Here is a 13,518-nt window from a genome sequence, read left to right as displayed (position 1 = left end):
TTAAAACCAAAACTAGAACTTATTTAAACTAATAAAGTGAGTGCGCAATAGTGGATAAAACCCATAGAATACAAATATTCAGAGCATAGATGACAAAAGAGTGTGCAGTCGAAACTAGTAAGTACTTAATACACGATATGATAAGTTCCTACACTTAAACAGGGATACGTTAGAATCGCCGGCTAATCCTCGTACACCACAGAGTAATTCAACTATCTAAGACCTGGATGTTCGAAAAACAGAAGGGTGAGTGGGCAAAAACAAAAGTTTATAAAATCCATTTATTTTATGAACATACTAACTCCTCGCCGTAAAACATGTATAGTTTCTAGAAATCATACTACATATAGGTATGAAATCAAATGCAAATCAACAGTAAATCTAGAAGTATGCTACATCACAATATCTCAACAGTAATATAAATAAAATCAGGTATTTAATCAATCTATACTAGCACACAAGTCGGAGTTGCATAATGCGACTTGTACGACTAAATTGATGCTCATCAATCTATGCTAGCACACGAGTTGGAGTTGCATAATGCAACATATACGACAGGACTAGGTGTAATCATAATATACGCTCTAGTGATATAATCACGTGAAAACTGGAGCTATTCGCGATTACCTACGAGTCGGAGTTACCTAATCCAACCTATACGACAAGACTGGCACCTACTTGGATCCAAGGCGAGCGTGCGATGCGGAGGTGAACATACAAGTGAAAAACTGGCCCTGATTCTGGGCGAGCACTAACACCGGGTTGCAGCAATGATGAGAGATTACATAAATATAAGCATGCCATAATGATTCAATAATTCTAATCAACATAATAAACTTACTTGCGCATCCCATAGGATTATTTTAGCATTTCACAACAGTACAACATTTCTTATAACGTTATTTAATCATGGCATGATATGCATAAATCAATTCAAAAGCATTTGTGGAAACTATAAAGTTTCTATATATGTATATAGAAAATGAAACTGAAACAGATTTCATTAGGAAAGTAGAACAAGCTTTTCAAAATCTTGAACTCAAACGTATCACAAATAGAAGAGTCAATCCAACCACACTTACCAAGAATTGTTATCCAAGACCTACACCTCCAGACATTCAATTTGAAGAAAGAAACATTCAAAACCAATTCTTAGTTTTATCTGACAAACTCTATGAATGGAATATAGAAGGATTATTAGAACAAGAACTTTAAACAAGTTACAACATATCTTCATGGTTGCTAATAGTTATATTACCAATCATAATCTTAGTCAATCCCAAGTTGTCGATCTTCTGGTCACTGGATTTATAGGAATGCTTCATTCCTAGTAGGAAAAATATCTCACCGAACAATCAAGAAATGAAATAAAAAATGCAGTTAAAAAGGATGAGGAAGGAATTCCCATTTTTGATGAGCATATAGGACAAGGAGTCCTAGATGCAATTAACACATTATTTTTCACCATTATAGAACATTTCATAGGGACACCTAGTAATGTCACTTCCAGAATCCATGATCAACTTAGTAATTTAAGATGCCCAACTCTAAGTGATTTTAGATGGTATAAAGATGTTTTCATGTCTAGAGTCATGCTTAGAGAAGATAGTAATCAACCATTTTGGAAATAAAAATTTATTAATAGATTACCAAATCTAATCCATGATGTTTATGATATTAAAGAACCATATGGATTGAAAATTATGAGTTGAATACTCAAATGATTAATCAATATTTAGACACTAAGAAGAATCATTTATCTTCGTGAGGATAAAGATGAATTGATATTTGATCCAGAAGTATATGCTTTATTATATTTAGCACAACACTATTCTTATTTGTTAAAAAGTTCATCGATTTATATTCTTGGAACTAGAATATTTCATCGTTTCCTTATTTATTTATTGATTATGGAACCATAAATTTTCATGGGTTTCTATATCTTACAAGCTGGAATAAAAGTTTTCAGGCATAATGGAGGAATAAAAGGTTCATCGATTTATATTCTTGGAACTAGAATATTTCATCGTTTCCTTATTTATTTATTGATTATGGAACCATAAATTTTCATGGGTTTCTATATCTAACAAGCTAGAATAAAAGTTTTCAGGCATAATGGAGGAAATTTTTATACATTACTTGGCAGAACCTCAGAAGGAGGAGGTGTTACATCCTGGCCCGGGCTCCCACCACATTCCGGGCTCAACTCTACTGTAGCAGATATTATCCGCTTTGGGCCCGATTATGCCCTCACAGTTTTGTTTCTGGGAACTCGCACGATAACTTCCCAATGGATCACCCATCATGGGATTGCTCTTGCTGCGATCTCGCTTAACTTCAGAGTTTCAATAGAACCCGAAACCGGTGAGCTCCCAAAAGACCTCGTGCTAGGTAGAGATGACAATATACATATAAGGCTTACATGATTCATTCCCCTGGGTGATGTGGGATGTCATAGGAGGCACTGGAGACAGATTATGTGGAGCCTCAGTATTTGTACTCCTATTATTACAGATTATAAATGAAAGTACCACTACTGCCCCAATGACGTATTCTAGTCACACTGACTGTAGAAGAACCTCGTAAATATTATGTCTTATTTTATTTATTCCACTACACACATACCGCCGATTTTACAACAGTACAAATAAGTTCACATACTAGCAGAAGAACTACTTCTGCTACTACACCAGCACTGACAATAATCGAACAACAACAACAATCGAACAACAACAACAGCGACAGAATGCGGGTAAAGAATTGCCAAAACTAACTAAAACAACAATTCTGAATACCCCGGCTTCTGGCATATCATACACGTTGGCGCGGAATACATTACCATGTAAACTAAATTCACGGCGCAGCCAGGGACACGCAGAGCTGGCCGGCCTCTTTGTTTACTGCTGAAGAACACAACTTAAACCAACTGTGATTGTAATTTTCTGCACCAGAAGCCTTCTCGTTAGTTTTTCACTATAGCTTAAGGAACACGAACTCTTCGATATCAGGCACCTTTCCGATTTTATTTAGCAACTCCTCCTTCGGTTCCTCATCCACTCCAATCGCCATTATGGCCTTCTTCTGAATAGTTCTTCCCACACTCATAAAGTTCACATTCACATTCTCAGTCCCAAGTATTTTCCCCACCTGCCCAATCATGCCTGGCTGATCCACCTGCCGGCACAGAATGAGATTGCCCTCGAGGCTCACGTCCACGCCAAACGATCCCAACAATGTCAGATGGGGCTTTCCATATTTTACTTTCCCCTCAATGCTTATGTTTCCATTTTTGGAAACACAACTTGCGAATTTGGACTCCACATTGGTAATGTGTACCTGGATTGAAGCAACGGGGAACTCAGGGGATGAGTCTATAGCTACCCTTTCCTCGGTTATGCGTAGGCCTTTATCCTTTGCAACGAAATCTGCGTTGACTAGATTGATAAACGAGGCAGATATTGGTTCGATGATGCCTTTAGTGATCATGGCCCTGAGAAGCCTGGTATCCAAGTCATCGGGGTCGCGAGCTGTTTTGTAAACCACCCTCACAGATGTGATCCCACTCCCTCCTGCTACTAATTGTACAGCCAACTTCCCCAGCTTCTCGGCTAGCACTACATAAGGAGACAACTCAGCCAGAACCTGAGAACATGAAAAATTTGTGAGCTTAACTAATCTTATGCGAGTCTTGCTATTCCTCTTCTATCAATAAACAAACATACCTCAGGAGGGACCATCGGAGCGTTGACAGCGGTTGCAGAAAGTTCACCTTTCAATGCTCCAACTACAGCCTCGGCTATTTCAATGGCAACACCTTCCTGGAAAAATAACATTTCGTGCAGAATTCGATGAGTTAAGGGATGTAAAGATATATCCTTCGATAAAGTTTTGATCGGTATCGGAGAAATTAAACGTGCCTGCGCTTCCTTTGTGCTGGCTCCTAGATGAGGTGTGACTGTGACATTCTCGTGTTGCACTAGCTTGCTATCTTTGGATGGAGGCTCCTCTGCGAACACATCAAGTGCAGCCTGTTCCGAAACAATGTAACAAACATAACCGCATTTTAGCATACATGAAAACAATACTAATGATGTTTCTCCCTCAATAGAATAATGCGGAAGGAGAAAAGTGGGGTGCGGAAATCGCTTTGTGCCTCGAAAACATGCTTATACAGTTCTATGTTCAACATGGTGAGCTTTGACATAAATTAGAGGATCATACCTGAGCAACAATTCCACTATCAAGAGCTCTCACTAGTGCATCCTCATCAATGACTCCACCCCGGGCAACATTAATGATTCGGACTCCCTTCTTCATCTGCGCGAATGTTTTGTCATTCAACACCTTTGATGTTGTAGGAGTCAGAGGCATATGCAGTGAGATGAAATCTGCAGTGCCAATTGCCTGCTCAAAAGAGACCAATTCCACACCAACAGCGCGTGCTCTGTCAACCGGGGCATAAGGATCATGCGAAATAACGTGCATTCCCAAGCCTTTCGCACGTCTAGCAACTTCGGATCCAACTTTTCCAAATCCCATTACTGCCAATGTCTTCCCAACCAAAGAGACGCCAACGTACTTGTTTCGTTGCCATTTGCCTGCAAAAATCCGGCACCAAATTTAGCAATATCTGCAGGATATAGCAGTAGAACTTCAAGGGAAATATGCAGTCCATCCTGACACTTGCGCAAAGGAAGTGTGTCAACATGTTCTTGAAAGGCTCAAAACTAAAACAATATGTGTCAACTAAAATTCTCTGCGATCGATTTAACGAGCAAAATTAGCGAAATTTAATGATCTGACAAATTATGGTAATTGCAACCCTCTCATTCACCTAGCAGAACCAACATCTTAGTGGAATTAAGGCTTTTTCATCATTCTGTATGTTTAGTCCGGAAACAATCGTACTCAAACATTTTTACTTCTACATTTCTCCTCCTGTTTCCAACCTGTAATTCTCCTTTGATTTATTCAGTCCAAAGTCAGAAGAAACTAAAGACTGCATGGAAATTAAAACGAGAGTGCGGAAATCATTTCTCGATTAGAAACCCGATCAAATTCTGTCAGGGTACATTAACAGTGCTAGATTTCCTCAGAACCTCAACCAGTCATCTTTGTCTTTGATAATCAAAAGGGGTCCCTTCATTCCTAGCTATCAGCAGATAAAATATACCTGTCGGAATTTGATTCCTGTTCTACTTTGGAATAAAATTGTTCCTGCATGCCATGCTCACATGTGAAGCACGTGCACCCACCTCTGGAATGTGTCGGTTGAACATCATCCATTCAAATTGTATATATATATATATATATATATGCAAATATATAGATATACGGAGTCGTGTTTGAACACTTGTTGCGTAGGACAATCATATTTCTACCCAGAAAGCGACGGATGACGTATAAATTCAATGCACACCCACTAAAATTCAAAGAGTTGTATAAAGTACCAAAGCGGAAACCCGACCCCGGCATGCTATGTGACATCAAATCAGTAGAACTTTAACCCAACAATGTTTACTTTTTGCAAATTATTTTCCTCAAGTGAGAAAATAAACCCACCAAGTCTATCTTTTAGCTTAGATTTTTGATCCTGCAAGGGGATTGCAAGTATTAAGAGCTTTCGCCTTTATATCTAAGACCGTAAATTTGAATCTCTATCTCTTAATATTGGTTATTTTGGCCACTTAGTATTACGGTCTAATGATATTCTTATTCACTTATAAGTGAAAAGTATTAGGTTCGATTCTCGTCAAAGGCAAATTTGAACTACATTATTGCTAGCACATTGTAAGGCTAAGTTCACATCCCCCTAAACGCTAATAATATAGTTTGTTAGAAGAAGAAAATAAGTCACTTGTATTGAAAAGAAAAAAAGGCTTAGATCTTTTGATCCCAATGGTAAATATTTATTTATCGACAACTAAAGCATACAACTAAAATTTATACTATGTTAATCGAAAGTTTTTTTTTTTTTTAAGAAATGTATGATATTCATTGAAGTAAATCAGAACATGCACAAACTGAGGATACTATGCACAATGTGCCTCGATAAAACCTTGTTGGGGCTTTCAACCCGATCAAAGGGCAAAGAGTGTCCCGAACGACCTATCCTCAAATGACAATACATAGACAAATTATGAATATCTTCTAACAAAATATCCCTAAGCAAGTCGGGGTTCTTCAAACCACAAAAACTGTTGATCTATGTTAATTGAAAGTCAAATCTACAAATTTAGAATTTTCCTTCTTGCTAAAAATTCACAGATAAGTGATTTTTAGACGCTCTTTTTCTCCTTTTGGATTCTTTTCACTTCGCAAATCCAATAATGAACCCAAATAGTTGGCCTACCAAAATCTGTCCTTGCCTAATACATGTAATTTGCAGATAATTGACAACAACAAAAAAGTAATATAACAACAAAAATTAAATGTGTTAATTACCAGCTTTGATGGAAGCATCAGCTTGTGCAACATTTCGTGACATGGCAGTGAGCAGAGCTATCCCGTGCTCTGCTGCAGCCACGGTGTTTGCCGTGGGCGCATTAACGACCAGACATCCAAACTCCGTGGCCGCCTGCAGATCCACATTGTCTATTCCCACACCAGCTCTTCCCACCACCTTCAACCTCCCTTTGGCGGCCTCAAACACCTGCCTGGTCACCTTCGTGCCGCTCCGAACAATCAAAGCGTCGCATGTCGAGATCTTGGCGCAGAGCTCCTCAGGGCAGAGGTTGTACGCGCACTCCAAGTTGCCAAAGCCACGTAGGACTTCAAGACCGGCTTCTCCGAGTTTTTCGGTGACCAGGACGGTCGGAGTTGAATCCGAGGACGTTGGCTTGGGAAGCTGGGAGGACTTGGAAAGATATGTGTCGGATGATGACTCGGCTTTTTTTATAACGTTGGTTATGAGAAAAGAATGGGAATGCGAATTATGGGATCGAGAACGGGAGAGTTTTAAGGAGATGGGGCGGGAGGTGGCGTGGAGGAAGGAAAGAAGGTAGGGTATGGACGGTTGTGGTTTGGTTTGAGACGGCGGAGGGGAGGCGGTGAAGGCGGAGGAGGAGATGACCTTGATGCAGGAGGAAGCCATGGAAGCTGGGAGGTGTTTTTGTGTTTCTTTTTTAGGAAACTGTGTGATTGTGGTGGGTTGGTGTCAAGTTTCTGGGATCTTAAAGCAGAGTTTTTAATTAACCCAATTTGGGGTAATTTTTTAACTTTTAACTTTTTTTCTTAGGTAACAAGAATAGATATTATTCCAAAAACAAAATAACTAAGAATAGGTATGTTTTTTTGGAGAGTAAAATTTGTTACTTTTAATTACAGCCACTGCAGTTTTTGTCCTCTAAATCATCGGTTGCAGTTGCAAAACTACATTTACGTCTAGTTTGGGTTTTTTATTTTTCACTAAAAAGCTACTTTACTTTAAAGTTAAGCAGTAAAAAGTGTATAGTAAAAATAAAATATTCTGCTTATTTTAAAAGCAATGGCTTTCAAACAACAATTTTAAAAGCAGTTGAAAATTGTTTTAGTAAAAAGTGCAGTTGAGCCTTTAATAAATATTTTTAATTCATATAATGCGTGAAAGACAATAGCATATAGTTTGTATACTCAACTCAACAATAAAGTGAGCCAACTGATCATTAATATTTATAGTAGTACAAGAGGAATCTGTGTAGAAGAGGAATACATAAAACATAATATTCAATTAGAACTAGACTAGAACTAGGAGTAGAACTTGGACTTGGACTTGGATAAATCTTCAGTATTAGTGTCCATATCGAAATGTGACTGTTCTGCACCAATTGGAATCAGACTTGGTTTATCACTCCCTCGCAAACTGACCGTGACCATGTACGGGAAGTTTGGACAACAAGAAGGAAAACCGAACAACAAATAAACCCTTGGTAAAGAGATCAGCCAGCTAATCTGTGGAAGAGACATAGCTAACAATGATCTCCTTGCCAGTGACTTTCTTACGGATGTAGTGATAGTCAACTTCCACATGACGTATACGTTGTTGATAAACTGGATTAGAGGCAATAAAGATGGCACTAATATTGTCACACCATAGTCGTGGAGGAGTAAGAGGAAGATGGAGTTCACGAAACAAAGTACAATATTAAGAAAGAGCAGCAGCGGTGTAAGCAAGTTGGCGATACTTAGCTTCTGTACTTGAACGAGAAACACCACGTTGTTTCTTTGAGCTCCAGGAGATGAGATTGTCACCTAGGAAGATGCAATAACCACCAGTACATCGTCGATCATCAGGGTCACCAGCATAGCCTGCATCAGCAAAGGCAGTGAGATGAAGAAAACTGGGGCGATATACGATGCCATGATTGGGGGTATCTTTAAGGTAAGGGAGGATTTGCTTAACAGCAACCCAATGAGTCATGGTTGGTTTATGCATAAACTGACAAACCTGATTAACAGCGAACGCAATATCGAGTCGAGTGAAGAGAAGATATTGCAAGGTACCCACAACACTACTAAATTCAGTGATGTCAGATAAGGGTTCACCTTCGCTTAAACTGAGACGACGTCCACTAATGGTTGGTGTGGAAATCGATTTACACTCCAACATTTTGGTGCATTTGAGAAGATTAGTGATGTACTTTGTCTGAGTGAGATGAAGACCGGTGCTAGTGTGATGAACTTCCATATCGAGAAAATAATGTAGAGGGCCGAGATCCTTCATTGAAAACACCTGACTCAATTGATGAATTAGACGTGTAATGTGAGGTAAGCTATTTCATGTACTAAGGATGTCATCCACATAAATCAATAGGTAAATAGCCACAGAGCCATCAAAGAATATGAACAATGACGAATCAGCATGTGACGATACGAAGCCCAAGTATTCCAAATGTTGAGAAAAACACTGAAACCAAGCACGAGGCGCTTGTTTGAGACTGTAGAGGGATCATTGCAATTTGCAAATATGAGAGAGACGTTGTGGATCGATAAAGCTTGATAATTACTGAATATATACCTCTTCATTCAACGTTCCATGTAGAAATGCATTTTGGACATCAAGTTGATGAAGTGGCCAATTAAAGTGAATAGCAATGGAGAGAATTAACCAGATAGTTGCATGATTAATAACAGGACTAAACGTCGCACCGTAGTCTAAGCCTTCTTGTTGATAGAACCCATTAGCCACTAACTGTGCCCTGTAACGCTCTATGGAACCATCAGAACGATGCTTGATTTTGTAAACCCATTTGTTGGGAAGAATATTCATATGAGGTTGAAACGGCACCAAATACTACGTGTCATTCCTTTGAAGAACATTGAACTCGTCAGCCATTGTCGTCCGCCATTCTGAAACTTTATTAGCCTAACTAAAACACGTATGCTCAACAAAGTCGTGATCAACAATAGTATCAAAAGCATATTTCAAATTAGATTTATGAAAATCAGCTTTGGCCCGAGTAACCATTGAATGAGTCGAAGCACTTACCTCGGAAGCAGATTGAACCTTTGTACCGATGAAGTGTGCAAGTGGTCGTAAATTTGCAGGTGGTGGCTGATCTGGAGAGGGAGAAGATAAGGATGATGGTTGGGTAAGAAGGACAAGGGGCTGGACTGAAGACACATACTTGTTTCTACATGTATAAACTAGCAAATGACGCTGAGTTGCAGGCTATAGGTTAGGTACGGTTGAGATTGTGAGAAAAGATAGTGGGGCTGCGGCATCTGGTTATGAAGAGGGTGCAAAGGCAAGGACAAGATGATGTGATGGGCTAATGTCAATGACTGGATCCACAGACAAGGAGGGCGACAATGGGCGAAGTAACAATGGATTCTTTATATGGAAAGCTGTTCTCATCAAACACAACATGGCGAGAAAGAAAGACATGTCCCATAAAAAGATCCAAACATCTATAACCATGGTGATTCAAAGAACAACCTAAGAAAACACAACATTTAGAATGAAATTGCAATTTATTGTTTTTATACGAACGCAAATAAGGAAAACATGCACAACCAAAAACCTTAAAAAAAATTATATTGAGGAGGTTTATTTATGTTGTAAAAGACAAGTGTGCAAACGATTAATTATGTAATTAGCAATGTGAAAAGATTCGGCCCAATAAGAAGTGGGTAAGCGAATTGAGCTAAGAGAGTAAGGCCAGTTTCAACTAAATGTCGATGTTTACGTTTGTTGATGCACAAAACTGGAGGTCTTGGAACAACGTAAATCCGACTGTGAATCTGCATGAAAGTAAAGAACACAAGATGTATCGTGGTTCACCCCAATGTTTGGGCTACGTCCATATTGATGTTGATATTGTTTCACTCTGAATGGTGAATATACAAGAAGGCTAGAGGCAGTGTGCTCTCTAGCCTATTTTCTCTCTTCCCATGGCCTAAGCCTTGCCTTCTAACTTGACCTCTCTTGACCTTCTTAATAAAGAGAGTGAGGAGTCATTTTATAGAATAAGGGCTCCTCACTTATTACATATTTGCCCCTTCATTTATTACATAATTACATTTGAGTCCCCCGAGTATTTATACGAGATCTAAATACGGAGGCCCTAAGTATGGTACAAACAGTAGTCCCCCAAGTCTTCAGTCAAGAGAGTCTTTTGGCTGGAGACTTGAAATTTAGTCCACGTGTGGGCCGAAGTAACCAGATGTCATCTAGAACTGAATACTCGGTATGAGGCGGTGCTCAATGTGAAATGATGCTCTTCTAAAAGTAGCACATGTTGCGAGGCTGCTCGACTTGTGGCTTATGTTGCCTTGGTTGGCTCGGCTTGTGGTGTTGAAGGTGAGGGAGTCCCTTTTATAGAATAAAGGCTCGCTCCTCAATACATAAGTGATGGGCTAAGAGTGATGCTCGCGGCGAGGCAGTTGCTCAGCTGGCGGCGATGCTCTCTTATGATGGTGAGCGAATCCCTTTTATAGAATAAGGGTTCACTCCTCAATACATGAATAATGGGTGCTCTCTAATAAAAGTGAGGGAGTCCATTTTATAAAATAAGGGTTGGCTCCTCAATACATAAATAATGGGTGCTCTCTAATGAAAGTGAGGGAGTCACTTTTATAGAATAAGGGCTCGTTTCTCAATACGTAAGTGATTGGCTAAGTCCCCCAAGTATTTTTCATGAGGCCCAGTTGCGGAAGCCCAATATATGGTACATAGTGTAGTCCCTCAAGTCTTCAGTCAATAGAGGTTGTTGGCTGGAGACTTCAAATTTAATCCATGTATGGGCCGAAGTGGCGGTTGTTCGGAGACGGTCTTTGTATACCATGCACTTAAGCTTTGTAGGTGTAGCTTTGAAAGTGAAGCTTTGAAGCTGGAGCTTTTGTAAATGCAGCTTTGAAGTCGGAGCTTCGTAAATGAAGCTTTCGAAGCTGGAGCTCTCGAAGCTGGAGCTCTGTAAATGAAGCTTTCGAAGCTGGTTGACATGAGTAATGCTCATGAATGTTTATATGAGTGATGCTTATGAATGTTGACATGAGTGATGCTCATGAATGTTGATATGAATGATGTTCATCAATGTTTATGTATGATTGACATAAGTGATGCTCATGAATGTTTATGTATGATTGACATAAGTGATGCTCATGTATAATTTTGGAGTACTGGGCGTACTTTTGATCACCTGGTTGGTGATAATAGCGGCAGGCTGCCGAATAATTTTGGAGTACTGGGCGTACTTTTGATCACCTGGTTGGTGATAATAGCGGCAAGGTACCAAATAAATTTGGAGTACTTGACATACTTTTGATCACTTGGTTGGTGATAATAGCGACAGGGTGCCGAATAAATTTGAAGTCATAGGGCCTGGCTCTTTTGAGCATATGGGCCTTGGCCCTCCACATAACATTCCAGCCTATTATTTTGGGCTTGCCGTTTTTTTTTATTACCCTCTGATTGGGTTTATATAGATGGATTCGAAAGATAAGAAAAATAAATCACATCATTCAAAAATAAATCCGACCCTCAGCTCAATAGGTCACGCCCATAATTCCCTTTTTCTGAATGCCATCATCACCACAATTATGTCTGCTTCTTTTTATCTTCTTTTGCTTTATGCTTTTGCTTTCTGCTTTTACTTTCTGCTTTTCTTTCTGCTTTTGCTTTTGTTTTTACTTTCTCTTTTCCACAGCACCTCTCTCTGTCTCTCTGTCTTTGCGATGTTGTCATACATGTGCATCTAATTAATCATTAATACCTTCTTTGCAGTTTGTCCCCTACCCACCTAAGGTCCTACCCAGTCAAATCCCAATCTCTAAGATTTTATTCTCTTCTCTTCATTGTTGACCATCACCAAGCTCATGCTCTCCGGCACCAACCTCACCGGCTCAATCCCGAAATAGATTTCTACCCTTAGTTCATTCTCCTTGCAGAGAGAAACAAAAACAGTAGCAACTTGTATCTTAACTCCAACTGAACCTGATCAAAGAGTGACTTCTCTATTGAACTGTTTCTCCAATCGAGCTGCCAAAACCCCACCTTCGTCATCCTCCTGCACCCTGATAATCTTAACAGCAACAGCTTCGTCATTGTAGATACCATGGTAAAGCCTGCTATGCGCCCCATGAGCAAATTTAAGCCCAAGAAACAGCTTCGACAAATCAACGTAAAATTCATTAGCAGCGTCCACGACATTGACTCTCCCGCCAACATGATCAAAGTACTTGGCCCAAGGCGACTTCTTCCGGCTCTTCGTCTTGTCATTGACTTTCATAGAAGCCAAGTGCCTGAGGGGGTTCGTATTCATCGAATTCGATGACTTACTCTGCAAATCCTTACTGAACAACCTTCCCAACCCCTTTCTCTTAAGATGTGGTGTCGAAAACCTCTTCGTATCAGACTTGGCTTCCTTAAACACATCGGAGATGTGGATCTGAGGCACAGAGGACAAAGATCTCTGCTTATTGGTAAGAAGATTTCGCCTAACCGGCATATGAATAGAATTCCTCTGAATCTTTGAATTACTAGGACTTGATTTCTGCTTCAAATGAGTTGCTTCCGCTTCTGCCACCTCTGTTAGTGCAGGACTTGACTTTAATCCAGCAATCTGGACGTTCTGCAGGGCTAACGAAAGGGCCGCCAATATTGAAGAATCAAACCAATGAGAAAATTTTGTTCTCCGAATCCAAGAATACGCCTCTTCCTCCATCCTCCCCAGTAATTCTACCAAATCCCAACCCAACTTTACACCCACAAAACCACCCTAATCACCTCCTCCTCGTCCCGAAGCCAAGAAGAAGGCCTAAATCCAACTGGGAAATCCTCAAACAATCTGAATTCAGCTAGTTTGGGTTGGGCCAGGAGGGAGGCGAGAAGGCGGAGATGGTGGCCATTGGAGGAGGAGGAGTTGGGTGGTGGGATTTTTGAGGATTCTGACAGCATAAATGTTGTTGAGCTTGGGGGATGTTATGGCAGGAGAGATTGATATTTTTTTAGTGGGAAATGTAGATAGAAATGAGGAAGAGAAGGCCTCCATACCTGGTATCTTTGATCTTCGCAACAAAACCCAACAATTGGATTTTGCT

At 39.9% G+C, this 13,518-nt stretch overlaps 2 protein-coding genes across 3 annotated transcripts; both read right to left on the bottom strand.

The window, feature by feature from the left end:
- Positions 1 to 2,583: 2,583 nt before the first annotated feature.
- LOC103405207 (D-3-phosphoglycerate dehydrogenase 2, chloroplastic-like) lies at positions 2,584 to 7,624 on the bottom strand. Of its 2 annotated transcripts, none has more exons than XM_008344180.4 (5): positions 6,445 to 7,624; positions 4,222 to 4,598; positions 3,918 to 4,028; positions 3,723 to 3,818; positions 2,584 to 3,642 (listed from the first exon to the last, which is right to left on the bottom strand). In XM_008344180.4, the coding sequence occupies exons 1-5, from the start codon at positions 7,091 to 7,093 to the stop codon at positions 2,974 to 2,976; spliced, it is 1,902 nt and encodes a 633-aa protein (XP_008342402.3). In that variant the 5' UTR covers positions 7,094 to 7,624; the 3' UTR covers positions 2,584 to 2,973. The 2 variants fall into 2 exon arrangements, with proteins under 2 accessions (XP_008342402.3, XP_070672668.1); XM_070816567.1 differs by having other exon boundaries at positions 3,723 to 3,814; positions 3,914 to 4,028; positions 6,445 to 7,344.
- Positions 7,625 to 12,416: 4,792 nt separating this feature from the next.
- On the bottom strand, positions 12,417 to 13,142 carry LOC103405304 (uncharacterized). Its single transcript, XM_070816371.1, has one exon. The coding sequence runs from the start codon at positions 13,140 to 13,142 to the stop codon at positions 12,417 to 12,419; it is 726 nt and encodes a 241-aa protein (XP_070672472.1).
- Between the last annotated feature and the right edge of the window lie 376 nt (positions 13,143 to 13,518).

Source organism: Malus domestica, chromosome 17, assembly GCF_042453785.1.
Source record: "Malus domestica chromosome 17, GDT2T_hap1".
Lineage (NCBI taxonomy): Eukaryota > Viridiplantae > Streptophyta > Magnoliopsida > Rosales > Rosaceae > Malus > Malus domestica.
This window is presented reverse-complemented; position numbering and strand designations above follow the sequence as displayed.

Coding starts and splice junctions, on each gene's coding strand:
- LOC103405207 (XM_008344180.4), bottom strand. CDS start 7,093: ATGGCTTCCTCCTGCATCAAGGTCATCTCCTCCTCCGCCTTCACCGCC. Junction 4,599..6,444: donor TGATGCTTCCATCAAAGCTG/GTAATTAACACA, acceptor GGATTTTTGCAG/GCAAATGGCAACGAAACAAG. Junction 4,029..4,221: donor ATAGTGGAATTGTTGCTCAG/GTATGATCCTCT, acceptor GTTTCGGAACAG/GCTGCACTTGATGTGTTCGC.
- LOC103405304 (XM_070816371.1), bottom strand. CDS start 13,142: ATGGAGGAAGAGGCGTATTCTTGGATTCGGAGAACAAAATTTTCTCAT.